The sequence below is a fragment of the Archocentrus centrarchus genome, unplaced genomic scaffold, assembly GCF_007364275.1.
Source record: "Archocentrus centrarchus isolate MPI-CPG fArcCen1 unplaced genomic scaffold, fArcCen1 scaffold_63_ctg1, whole genome shotgun sequence".
Classification (NCBI taxonomy): Eukaryota; Metazoa; Chordata; class Actinopteri; order Cichliformes; family Cichlidae; genus Archocentrus; species Archocentrus centrarchus.
In genome coordinates, this window is record NW_022060280.1 from 218,208 (window position 1) to 232,888 (window position 14,681).

Consider the following 14,681-nt stretch of genomic DNA (forward strand, 5'->3'; position numbering starts at 1 on the left):
CTCACCCTATTTCTAAGTGAGAGGCCTGCCACCCTTCGGATGAATTTCATTTCTGATGCTTATATTACAATCTCATTCTTTTGGTTACTGCCCAAAGCTTATGGCCATGGGTGAGGGTAGGGACATAGATTGAGCAACAAATCCACAGCTTCGCTTTTACACTCAGCTCCCTCTTTAGCACGACAGACATGCAGCCCAGATCTGTCTGTCAATCTCCGTCTCCCTTTTCCCATCACTCGTGAACAAGACCCAGAGATACTTAAACTCCTCCACCCGGTGCAGCAAGTCATCCCTGAGCTGGACAGCACACTCCACCCTTTTCTGGCTGATGACCATGGCCTCAGAGTTAGAAGTGCTAATTCTAATGCCAGCCGCTTCACACTTGGCTGCGAACCATTCCACTGCAAGCTGGAGGCCATCACCTGATGAAACCAAACAAAATGCATCATCCGCAAAGAGCAGAGATGAGATTCTGAAGCCAGCCCTGCAGAAGCCTTCCGCCACTTGGCTACGCCATAAAAATTACGAACAGAATCAGTGACAAAGGGCAGCTCTGGCGAAGTCCAACACCCACAGGATACGAGTCCAACTTATTGCCGGCAATACAGACCAAGCACTCACTGTGATTGTACAGGGACTGAATGGCTTGCAACAATGGGACAGACACACCATACTCCTTCAGCACTTGCAGCCTCTTGAACATCATATTACTCTCCTAGACAGCCCAAAGAAGACTTGTTTATTTTGAGTCTATTTTGAGTCATGTGACTGTAAGATGGTTGTATTTGTATGCAGGATTATGGAAATTTGGTTATACGAGAGGATTTATTTAATTTTTTATTGATGGATTTTTTATTGCCGTGGTATTAGTAGTTACAGTAATCATTTCTACTATCATTTATTAATAACTATAGTGGTCACATGCACTTGATTAATGAACCCTGTATGCTCGTTTTATTACGTCATATTATATTTTATTTTACTTTATGACTGTATACCCTCTGAAGCATGACTCAGCAGACTGAGTGTTTGTATAATGTGAATTATTATGGGGTAAATTCTAATTACGTGGGTATAACAAAGGCCTTTCAATTGGGGAGGAGCCATTATTTAGTGTGCCTGTCAGATTTGAGATGAAGTAGGGGGTACTTTGGGGACACGTGTGTATTTTTAGCACACTTATGAAAACAGCTGTCAATTCGCCTGGAAATCATCAGTCTGTGATCAAGTTTCAGAGACAGATTATGCAGATTGAGAGGAGTCCAAGTTAGTTATATAATATAGGCAGAGTTAGTTATATAATGACTTGCCTGCTCTTGTCTCTCTCTTCTCTTCCTGTCTCTGCATCTGTCGTTGTCTCTTTGTTTCTCACTTTCCTTTTCTTAACTTCTTTCTTCTTTTCTTCTTCTTTGTGTGTATGCATTCTTGTTTTATTTCTGTTACTGTCTGTGTCCTGTTCTTTGTCCATGTGTATGTGATTCTTTGTTTAACCTATATGTGCCATGGCGTATGCTCTGAGATTATGGGTGCTGTTTTTTGTGTAACCTGTATGTCTAATATATGGCCTGCATTGGATCCTGCTCTTCCTAGTGATTTGTTGGAAACTTCAGTTTTAGATTCAGTTGAGTTTTATACCGGATTGAATCCACTTCATTTATGCCAAAGGGAAGCTCAGGGACCCCTAAAATTATGATACAACATTAAGCTATTACACACTAATCCTAATGTTAGAATCCTTACCAATCATACTACTTCAGAGACATTTAGTATTTATAGGAGTACGAGGCAGGATCGCCCACTCAGTCCATTATTTTTCATTCAAACAGACAAATATATGGCTATAACACTGTGTATACTACAAATAAAATATCACTTTATGCGGATTATATTTTGATGTTTATAACAAACCCACACACATACAGTACCAGTCATCACTGCAGATGCTGCCCCAATCCGTTTGTCAATCTTCTGCTCCCTTCTCCCATCACTCGTGAACAAGACCCAGAGATACTTAAACTCCTTCACCTGGGGCAGCAACTCGTCCCTGAGCTGGAGTGGCACTCCACCCTTTTCTGGCTGAGGACCATGGCCTCAGACTTAGAGGTGGTAATTCTCATGCCAGCCACTTCACACTTTCAATGCGAACAGGATGCCACCACCTGATGAAGCCAATAGGACGGGATCATCCACGAAAAGCACAGATGAGATTCTGAGGCCACCAAGGGTTCCCCTATGGCCTTCTGTCCATAAAAATTATGAATAGAATTGGTGACAAAGGGCATCTCTGACGAAGTCCAACACCCGCAGGAAACAAATCTGACTTATTACCGGCAAGCTGTGAAGACATATCTTAATAATTTTGAAAAAGCAGTACCTTAGCTGATAAGTTGGACCTGTGTCTGAGATTGCAATTCCGAACACCATACATCATTTATTTATAACACATTACAAGACCTGGAAAAAATAAATATGGATAGTCTCAAAAAAGACTGGGAAAGAGAGTGGAAAATGGAAATAGTCAGACATCTGGGAAAAGGGGCTAAATAATGTCAACACTTGTTCAATTAATGCTAAGCATTGTTTGATACAGTTTAAAAATTTGGACATGCTACATTATTCAAAATTGAAGTTGAACAGATCTTGATGTGATAAATGTGATAAATGTGAATAGAAGCAGATCTGCTTTTCTGCTATACTACATGTCCCAAACTTGAGGACTTCAGGTTGGCAATATTTTCTTTGTTTTCCAATATTTCTGAAATCTGGACCTTCTTCTGATCATGTGGGCACTTGTTGGTTTTGTTCTGTGTGTGGTTACAGCATTGCTTACTGACGATTGGGTTAAAACCTGAGGCACTAATTTGAACCTAAATGTTATCATTTGTATTGTATACACTTCTTAAGAAAGAAATTAGAAACCATAAAAAAGACTGGATTGATTTTCTTTTACAGTTTTATATAGTGGGGCTCTGTTTTTCACCACCAATACATACTTAATGTTTTGTCTTACCATTCTCTCCTCCGTGCTATGCCCTTGCCTCTGATTGACCTCCTGGTTATCATGTGGTGGGGAGACACTCCGGCCTTGTGGGTCCACCCAGGTATACAGATTATTGGTGATGTAGCCTCCAGGAATCCGTCCCATAGAACACACAGACATGTTCAGCGTCTTGCATCCTTTTAGCACCTGCATTGCAAGAACAGTGAGGTTGCAGATTCCATGAAAGTGCAACATACAACACTCTTATTGAGTTCACAGAAGGGTTCTTTCATGTCATTTTGATGGTCACCTAATGCCCACCTTAAATGCAATATTTACTTTCGTAGCCTCATGGCAATGGGCACATTAATTAACTGGAGCACTAGTTACCTGAAAAATAAATTTTAAACAATTTGAAATATGTGTACCAAAATTTTGCTCCCCTGGAAACATCTGGAGTCAATTAAGACAATTAATTTAGTCTTGACTTGATTTGTGTGAAAACAATGTAGAAGTCCATCCATTTGTTTTCAGTGTAGATTATGGAAAAATAATCAGGGCTGGCACATGAAAAATAACAACTTGAAGCATTAATTGACTCAGATTGTTCAAATTGGGCATTTATTGATATTACGATCTGCTGACAACTGAAACCTGAGATGGAGTGATACTCTTGTTACAAGCCCTTTAAGGAGTGTTGACTTTCGGATGGCAAAAAGTCAACACCAGTGCTTAAAAAGGAATGCTATCAGCATATAAGCTTACAAGCCAAGCCGAAATAAAAAAAAAAAAAAAAGGAACTTAAAGTTTTAAAGAACCTACAAAAAGTTAAATGCAACCTCTATGAGGAGTTGTCAACAACAGCAAACTGGGAAAAGACCTTAAAACAGTGTTTGGAGATGAGAGATTTTCTCAATAAGGTGAACCTATTTCAAGGTTTTGTTTGTGTTCAAAAAGTCAACAACTATACAACAAAAACATGTCGACATAGGACTACAAAACTGTGCTTAGCATCAATGGTTTACTATTGCACTACCATGCAGGGAAATCAATATCAGTATGATTAGGCATCTACAGGTAAAGCAACTTCATAAGCGTTAACTAATTGTGGCATCATAGTCACTGCTATTTTCAATCCAGATGACTTGGCACTGAACATGGTGAATCAATGGATATAAACATATTTCTTTGGCAACCATGTTTTCAACCATCTGTTATTATTATAATTTCCCAATTATGTTGTGGCAGCAAAATAAACACTAGATTATTATTGAATAAGAAGGACCATCACTGTGGTTGTTTCTAAAGTGAGTGGCTGAAAGGAGAACACTGTGTGCGTGCGTGCGTGCATGGGTGTGTGTGTGTATGAGATGATCGAGTGAAGGAGTGAGAGCGAGACAGTCAGCCAGGTTCATTCCTTCATGCTTGTAAAGTTTTGGCATTGTTAGGGCCAACAGTAACCACTTAGTTACGATTTAAAGACAACTTTTGATGCCAATCTCTCAGCTATCCTTTCAAAAAAGACTGGTATCAAGTCCTTTGTTTGTTTTTAAAGACTGGTATCAAGATTGACATGGAAGCACATGGCATTAAATTAAAAGCTCTCATAAAAGTAACTTGGGATGTCACCTAAACTTTTTTTTCTCCCATGTATTTTTTTTCCCTGTGTCCCTTGCAGGGTTCCATACTCCATAACTTAGTGCTGCCAAAGACTAAACATAACTTTAAAATGGTTAATACTGTGACTGAATATTTCAAACACCATTACTGATAGTTTGTGTTTTTCCAAATACATAATTTAACCAAATTTTTCCATCAGTGTTTACAAAAGACACATCCATAGGGTATTTCTATGAGTTAGTCAAGTCTGCTACATAAACAATACCTGAGTCCACAATTCTCTGCAGGTAACAGATTTGGATATTGTCTTTTTTTTCTTCATCTATGGTTACCATAGGTAACTTTGTGAATATACTGTGGTGAACCTTTGTTTACTTTTAAATCACAGCATCATTTCATTAAAAGTGATTTCATACTCCTTTCAGATCTGCTATTTAAACCATTGAAGCTCCCTTGTCTCATATGTCTATTGTCTGATTTAGCCATTTTATGGGAGAGGGACAAATTTAGTGGAGGTGAGGCACAGCAATGACTATTCCTGCAACTCACACGATCGGCAATGGAGCAATGACACCTTGAAGCAGAAAGAAAAAAGACCAAAGTTAGGTTTCACATGGAGGAGATTTGTCTCCAACATTCATTTACTTCATGAAAAGTAGGACAAATTATTTTAATCGGCGACCTTTTCCCCAAAACAAACCCCCCAAAAAGGCAATTTTGTGAATTTAGCTGCTAGATCTGTTGATCAGTGTGTTTCTTTTGAAAAATGCTGGTTCTTCTTTAAAGGGAAAAAATGTGCATGTTTAACACTGAGTTCACTGTTAATATTTATGTAAAATAACATACGTCTTATCCATCCATCCATCCATTCGCTTCTGCTCATCCTGTTCGGGGTCGCGGGGGGGGTTGGAGCCTATCCCAGCTGTCATAGGGCGAGAGGCAGGGTACACCCTGAACAGGTCGCCAGCATGTCACAGGGCCAACACAGAGAGACGAATAACCACTCACACTCTCATTCATACCTATGGGCAATTTAGTGTAGCCAATTAACATAACCCCAGTAAGTGCATGTCTTTGGAATGTGGGAGGAAACCGGAGTACCCGGAGGAAACCCACGCAAGCACGGGGAGAACATGCAAACTCCACACAGAGAGAGGGAGAGGCCTGGGCCAAGGTGGAATCAAACTGAGGCCTTCCAGATGATATTCTAACTGTGAGGCAGCAGTGCTAACCACTGCGCCATCGTGCTGCCCACATATGTCGTAGCCTTACTTGTAATTCCATAAATCTATATATTCTCTACCCACTATATCTGGCAAACTGCAAATGGGACTTTTTATGGTTTTCTTTTAACAATGGCTTTCTTCTTGCCACTCTTCCATAAAGACCACATTTGTGCAGTGCATGACTAATAGTTGTCCTGTGGACAGATTCCACCACCTGAGCTGTGGATCTCTGCATTTTGTCCAGCATCACCATGGACCTCTTGGCTGCATCTCTGATCAGTGCTCTCCTTGTTTGGCCTGTAAGTTTAGTGGACGGCCTTGTCTTGGTAGGTTTACAGTTGTGCCATACTCTTTCCATTTCTGGATAATGGATTGAACAGTGCTCCGTGAGATGTTCAAAGCTTGGGAAATCTTTTTATAGCCTAAGCCTGCTTTAAACTTCTCCACAACCTTATTCCTGACCTGTCTGGTGTGTTCTTTGGATTTCATGATGCTGTTTACTCCCCAATATTCTCTTAACCAACCTCTGAGGCTGTCATGGAGCAGCTGTATTTGTACTGAGATTAGATTACACACAGGTGGACTCTTTTTAGCAGTCATCAGGCAACACTCTGTGAAATGAGCAAGAACACTGAAATACAAATTACTAATTAACAAATCATATGAAGCTGGGCAGGCAAATCTATTTTTCTATTATATAATATTATATACCAGCTGCCTAATATTGTGTAGGCTCCCCACCTGTTGTTGGATTGGTTGGATATGAACACTGGACCTCTGAATGTGTCCTGTAGCACATAGCCCCTGCTATAATGTCAGCAGATCCTTTGGATACTGTGGGCTCAGGGAGGTGGCCTCCATGAATCAGGGTTCTTCCAGTGTTCCTCTAAAATATGTGACTATACGTTGTACCATGACTTTACAGGTCAGCAGCTAACTGCAGACCTGGCCATCACTGCAGTTTAAGGCTCTGTTTTATTTTCAAGATAATTTTTATAAAAAGGTAAATGGTTATAATAAAGCACCTTTCTACTCTACTTTAGCTTTAATGAAACTTTAATGAAACCACCAACCTTCTGAGTAGTAGAGGACCCGCTCTACCACCTGACCTACAGCCACTCTCAAAAAAAAAGAGATAAGTAAAAGAGCGTATATTGGTGAAATGTTTGGCAATAAAGAATTACAGTTTCTGTTATCACATTCTGGTAATGGAGTTTAATCAATTATATGTCAACTGCAACAGCCACCCTGCACCAACATCATGTAGTGAAAACTGATAAAGAAGGGTCACAACACTGATCTTCCAAAAATGGTTTCTGTTACATCGTGTTTTGAATTTTTCTGCCCCATTGTGGCTATAAATGCTTTAATGCAGCTTTAATAAATTGAGTTGTTTGGGATTTTACATTTTACATTCACCATTTACTGATCATACTACTCGCCCAATTATCATCAAAGGGTGAATTAGTTCACAGCATTTGTAATGTTGGTAGCACTTTCTATCACACCTGGTTTGGTAATAATGTGGCAATAGTGGGGTAATAAAATGGAAACAAGAAGGTAATAATATGGAAATAGCAAGTTATTACCACTTAATTACCAAAGTAATACCCAAGAAATAATACACAATAGTTTGTACTAATGGTTATACCTGAGTAATATGTTTACATGTAACTCGGTAATAAAGGGTCAGAAACTTGGGCAAATAAATGGGTGCCTATGAGGCAAAACCATTTGAAACCATTAGAAACCACTGTAAATCAAAATGTTAAAATTAGTGTATAATAGTTTAATACATACCAGTGTTACTTCCTCATAACAATCAAGTTATACCGCTATACGCTTTAACATATTTGGATAGTATATACACTGCTCAAAAATAAAGGTAACACTCAAATAACACATCCTAGATCTGAATGAATGAAATATTCTCATTAAATACTTTGTTCTGTACAAAGTTGAATGTGCTGACAATAAAATCACACAAAAATCATTAATGGAAATCAAATTTATTAACCAATGGAAGCCTGGATTTGGAGTCACACAAAATTAAAGTGGAAAAACATACTTCAGGCAACTTTGATGTAATGTCCTTAAAACAAGTCAAAATGAGGCTCAGTATTGTGTGTGGCCATCACGTGCCTGTATGACCTCCCTACAATGCCTGGGCATGCTGCTGATGAGGTGGCGGATGGTCTCCTGAGGGATCTCCTCCCAGCCCTGGACTAAAGCACCTGCCAACTCCTGGACAGTCTGTGGTGCAACGTGATGTTGGTGGATGGAGCGAGACATGATGTCCCAGATGTGCTCAATCGGATTCAGGTCTGGGGAACGGGCAGGCCAGTCCATAGCTACAATGCCTTCATCTTGCAGGAACTGCTGACACACTCCAGCCACATGAGGTCTAGCATCGTCCTGCATTAGGAGGAACCCAGGGCCAACCGCACCAGCATATGGTCTCACAAGAGGTCTGAGGATCTCATCTCGGTACCTAATGGCAGTCATGCTAGCTCTGGCGAGCACATGGAGGGCTGTGTGGCCCTCCAAAGAAATGCCACCCCCCACCATTCCTGACCCACTGCCTTCATGCTGAAGGAAGTTGCAGGCAGCAGATCGCTCTCCATGGCGTCTCCAGACTCTGTCACGTCTGTCACATGTGCTCAGTGTGAACCTGCTTTAATCTGTGAAGAGCACAGGGCGCCAGTGGCGAATATGCCAATCCTGGTGTTCTCTGGCAAATGCCAAGCATCCTGTACGATGTTGGGCTGTGAGCACAACCCCCATCTGTGGACGTTGGGCCCTCATACCATCCTCATGGAGTCGGTTTCTAACCGTTTGTGCAGACACATGCACATTTGTGGCCTGCTGGAGGTCATTTTGCAGGGCTTTGGCAGTGCTCCTCCTGTTCCTCCTTACACAAAGGCGGAGGTAGCGGTCCTGCTGCTGGGTTGTTGCCCTCCTACGGCCTCCTCCACGTCTCCTTGTGTACTGGCCTGTCCCCTGGTGTACTGGCCTGTCTCCTGGTAGGGCCTCCAGCCTCTGGACACTATGCTGACAGACACAGCAAACCTTCTTGCCACAGCTCGCATTGATGTGCCATCCTGGATGAGCTGCACTACCAGAGCCACTTGTGTGGGTTGTAGAGTCCATCTCATGCTACCATGAGTGTGAAAGCACCACCAACATTCAAAAGTGACCAAAACATCAGCCAGAAAGCACAGGTACTGAGAAGTGGTCTGTGGTCCCCACCTGCAGAACCACTCCTTTATTGAGTGTGTCTTGCTAATTGCCAATAATTTCCACCTGTTGTCTATTCCATTTGCACAACAGCATGTGAAATTGATTGTCAATCAGTGTTGCTTCCTAAGTGGACAGTTTGATTTCACAGAAGTTTGATTTATGTGGAGTTATATTGTGTTGTTTGAGTGTTCCCTTTATTTTTTTGAGCAGTGTATATACAGGGGTTGGACAATGAAACTGAAACACCTGTCATTTTAGTGTGGGAGGTTTCATGGCTAAATTGGGCCAGCCTGGTGGCCAATCTTCATTAATTGCACATTGCACCAGCAAGAGCAGAGTGTGAAGGTTCAATTAGCAGGGTAAGAGCACAGTTTTGCTCAAAATATTGCAATGCACACAACATTATGGGTGACATACCAGAGTTCAAAAGAGGACAAATTGTTGGTGCACGTCTTGCTGGCGTATCTGTGACCAAGACAGCAAGTCTTTGTGATGTATCAAGAGCCATGGTATACAGGGTAATGTCAGCATACCACCAAGAAGGACGAACCACATCTAACAGGATTAACTGTGGACGCAAGAGGAAGCTGTCTGAAAGGGATGTTCGGGTGCTAACCCGGATTGTATCCAAAAAACATAAAACCACGGCTGCCTAAATCACAGCAGAATTAAATGTGCACCTCATCTCTCCTGTTTCCACCAAAACTGTCCGTCGAGAGCTCCACAGGGTCAATATACACGGCCGGGCTGCTATAGCCAAACCTTTAGTCACTCATGCCAATGCCAAACGTCGGTTTCAATGGTGCAAGGAGCGCAAATCTTGGGCTGTGGACAATGTGAAACATGTATTGTTCTCTGATGAGTCCACCTTTACTGTTTTCCCCACATCCGGGAGAGTTACGGTGTGGAGAAGCCCCAAAGAAGCGTACCACCCAGACTGTTGCATGCCCAGAGAAGCATGGGGGTGGATCAGTGATGGTTTGGGCTGCCATATCATGGCATTCCCTTGGCCCAATACTTGTGCTAGATGGGCACGTCACTGCCAAGGACTTCCGAACCATTCTGGAGGACCATCAAATGGTTCAAACATTGTATCCTGAAGGCGGTGCCATGTATCAGGATGACAATGCACCAATACACACAGCAAGACTGATGAAAGATTGGTTTGATGAACATGAAAGTGAAGTTGAACATCTCCCATGGCCTGCACAGTCACCAGATCTAAATATTATTGAGCCACTTTGGGGTGTTTTGGAGGAGCGAGTCAGGAAACGTTTTCCTCCACCAGCATCACGTCGTGACCTGGCCACTATCCTGCAAGAAGAATGGCTTAAAATCCCTCTGACCACTGTGCAGGACTTGTATATGTCATTCCCAAGATGAATTGACGCTGTATTGGCCGCAAAAGGAGGCCCTACACCATACTAATAATTATTGTGGTCTAAAACCAGGTGTTTCAGTTTCATTGTCCAACCCCTGTATATAATATATATATATATATATATATATATCTATATATATATATATATATATAATATGTATATAATATATATATATATGGGGTGGGACTCGATTAAAAAAATTAATCGAATTAATTCGAAGCTTTGTAATTAATTAATCGAAATTAATCGCATTTTAATATTTAACATGAGAAGTATTAATTTAAGTTTGGTTGATGAATGAATCAATATACATAAGCTTAAACTTCAAAATTTTATTTTCCCACCAGTCTACTACACAGACCAACGAAATGCGGAAGTGCTCCTGTGATAAGCAAACTCCTGAAATTAAAGTTAAGCTTCATAACTGGATAGTTTTAGTCAACATTAATGTCTCACTTAATATAATTGGAAATTAATCATTCGCTCAGCTGTATTCCTCGATGTTGTTATGCTTGTTTTAACAGCTTATTTTGAATAAAGACTTAAAATTAAACCACAAAAAGGAGCAAAACTTCGTTCTCCGTTTAACCAGCTGCTTTTCCACAGCTGTGCTTCGCACTCACGTTTGCTAGGCGACATGAGCTACGCAGAGGTGAGGGCAGGCGACGCTGATATGAAGGCTAGCTGCTCACTTCCAATCTTTGCGGGCTTCGTGGGCTGCGAAGGACCCAGTCTAAGTGGGCCGGGTCCTTCACAGGATGCGGCCCCTGAATTTGGACATTGTGCGTCGATATAATCTGTATGCCGGGAACTCGTGCACTCGAGAAACGTTCCACAGTGCAAAGTGCGATTAAAATGCGTTAAAATTTTTAATTCGTTAATTTCCCCGTAATTAATTAATCGAAATTAACGTGTTAAAGTCCCACCCCTATATATATATATATATATATATATATATATATATATATGGGCCAAGGTGGTTCGATTCCACCTAGGCCCAGGCCTCTCCCTCTCTCTGTGTGGAGTTTGCATGTTCTCCCTGTGCTTGCGTGGGTTTCCTCCGGGTACTCCGGTTTCCTCCCACATTCCAAAAGACATGCACTTACTGGGGTTAGGTTAATTGGCTAATCTAAATTGCCCATAGGTGTGACTGAGTGCGTGAATGTGTCACTCCGTGTTGGCCCTGCAACAGGCTGGCGACCTGTTCAGGGTGTACCCTGCCTCTCGCCCTATGACAGCTGGGATAGGCTTCAGCCCCCCCGCGACCCTTAACAGGATGTGCGGAAGCGGGTGGATGGGATATATATATATATATATATATATATATATATATATATATATATATGTGTGTAGTTTAATTCCACTTTAAGGAAAGTATATAGAAAATTCAAATGCCCAGATATTGCAGTTATATTGCTAACAGGTTATCATATTGTTACCCAGATATTATTATACTATTACTATTTGGTTTTACCTCACAGACATACATAATTTTTACATTACCCCTAGTTTCTGGACCCTTATTAATTCAATTCAACTCCATACAATTTTATTTATATAGTGCCAAATCACAACAAACAGTCGCCTCAAGGCGCTTTGTATTGTGGGTAAATTGTGTGCGTTATTACCCAGTTGTGTAATATACAGTAAAAATGACCTAAGTCCTCTAAGTGGCCTATCATTTACATTTGTCAAAAATATGGGTTATTCAATCAGATTCAAGATTACTTTAGGGCTCAGGCCCCAAAAACTGGGTGTCTCCCATTCAGCACAGAAGCGGTTAATCTGAAAATGAGGCTTTTTTTTTTTCCCTATAACCATTAATATGTATATTCAGATTTTGGAGATGGTGACTTCCTAATTTGTGCTGATTTCATACTGTTCTTATCTGGAACTACTCTTAGGTAACAGGCAGACTTTCAGACTTGTGCACGGGCTTAATTTTTCAACCAGTTGGCCTTGATCTATATTAAATTGTAATTTATACACACTGATACCCACTTCATACCCATTGTCAAGTCTGTCTAAATTGTGGTAAACTGCATTATGTATTTTGTTGTTTCTAAGTCTTAATTAGACTTAAGAAACAGGCATGTTTTCCTCTGGACTGAATAATGTTTTGTACTGAAAATAAAAATAAATGCAATTACAGGGAAATCTTCAACAGATTGGTGGAGTCAGTTATCAAATCACTGACCTTAGAACTGAATGGACAGCTGTGTTGCCTAAACCACAGTCACCCACCCTGCATATTGCAAGTATACATTATATAAAAGACAATATTACATATTTATTTTGAGGCAGTATGTGACCCCCACAATAATGACTGGCATACTGCCAACCACAATATAGGTGGGCAGTCATCTGTTTCTTGTACACACTGACCTTACAGAAAATGGCAAAAATGCTTACCTACATGTAACCAGGTGAAAAATGGGTACCTGTAAAATATGTTTTGTAAACCCCGTTTTGCTTTTATTTCATGTACTGGTTGTAATTCTTGCTTTTGTCAGTAAGTGGTGCTATTGTAACAGAGGTCAAAAAGTACGGGAAGTTGGAAAAAACCTCTTAGTTACGTACCCTGGCGTGGTAACTGAGAAAAACAGAAGAGGAGGACATTTTGTTTTGAGCCAAAACTGGTTGAAGAAGACGACTTTATGGCCACTTGAGTGAAGAATCCAGATTTGGTAATTAATGTCTGAACTGTTTTCTTTATTTTTCACTCCAGAGAAAATCACCCTTTTTGAGAATAAAGAACCCCTTTTATTTGAAGTTCTGTGTGCTCTATTAATCCCGGCTTCAAATATTGGTACCAGGAGTGGGGTCTCTTTTTTTTCTCTGTTAGAGTACCTGTATGGCGCGCAGCATTAGTGTTTTTTTTCGGCGGTGTGGTGAAGAAGTGGCCTAAACCTGATTGGACCTGGGTGGCGAGTCTGTGTGGCGGCATCTGTTTGGAGATCGGTGGAGGACGGTGCTGGAGAGTCTGTGCTGGTGTGGCTGTGAGGGATTTCAGCCGAGGTGATCGTCAGAGCAGAGCGCGTTCCAGGCGGGGGGAGAGAGCATTGCCCAGCAGCGGTCTTGGAGCAGCCCAGGAGCTTCCGGTGGACTCAGGAATTAAACCAATTTATCCTTTCCTGAACAAATTTCTATTGACTCAAGTGAACTGAGTAATAACCAGAACATGTCTGACCATGACGAAAATGTTGAGATGGATGAGCAACAGTTAGCATTGAATAATAATGAACAGGAACAGGGTGATGGACAGGATAATGAACTAAATGATGACATTGAACAAGCTGGGGTGTTACAACAACTAAGTGAGTTAGCTAGAAAACAACAAGAAGTCATGGCCGTCATATCATCACTAAATACTGAGCCAACCAGATCTTATGTCTATGTACCGAGAGAAAGGCACATTTCACCATTTAGTGGTGACATTGACAAAGATGGGAGGAGTGTGGATGAGTTTATTGAGGAAGTAGAAAGGGTCATTTCTGCTAGAAACTGGTCTGCCCCTGAACAGTTCGATTTTGTGCTGTCACTATTAAGAGGCTCAGCTCTGGATGAGGTGCGCTTACGCAAAGCCGACAGTGATGTTGTGAAAGACCTGTTTGTTTACCTGAAAGAAGCTTTTGGAGATAAACGTAGTGTTTCCCAACTTTTACAAAACTTTTACAACTGTAAACAAAAAGAGGGGGAAGACATACGTGAATTTTCACATTCATTATCTCAGGCCTTTAGTTTTGTACGGAAACAGCATCCTAATTCCGTGGGTAATGAGACAACAGTGGTGAGAGATCAGTTCATTGAGGGCGTCAGAGACCTGTCATTAAGACGAGAACTGCGAAAGTATGTAAGAGGAAAACCTGCATCATCTTTTATAGAGGTGCGTGAGGAAGCTTACTTGTGGTCCTTAGAAGACCAAGTCCCTGGCACAAAAGTGTTTAGGAGTAAAGGGAAGACGTGCAGTAATGTTACAGCCGAAGCACAGTGCTGTGCAGTTAAAGAGACAGGAAATCAAAGGTATCTAGAGAATGTGTTGGAAACTCCCAAAGAACAAGACCAAGTCACTAATGGGACTAGACTAGATGACGTTCTAAAAGTGCTTGCTGAGCAAGGAAAAGTGATAACTGAACTCAGTAAAGCTGTGAAAGAGTTGACTACTCAGAGCAAAAACCCTAGTAGCCAGACACCAAATAAGACCAGAACTGGTCCAAGATTTACCCCAGACGG

At 41.2% G+C, this 14,681-nt stretch overlaps 1 protein-coding gene across 1 annotated transcript in view; it reads right to left on the reverse strand.

Annotated features, from left to right (window-relative positions):
• The window catches only part of LOC115777649 (whirlin-like), a 138,203-nt gene that overhangs the window by 101,520 nt on the left and 22,002 nt on the right, over positions 1 to 14,681 (reverse strand). The window contains exon 2 of the mRNA XM_030725580.1: positions 3,011 to 3,187. Coding sequence (XP_030581440.1) covers positions 3,011 to 3,187 — 177 coding nt within the window. The remainder of the gene's footprint in view (positions 1 to 3,010; positions 3,188 to 14,681) is intronic.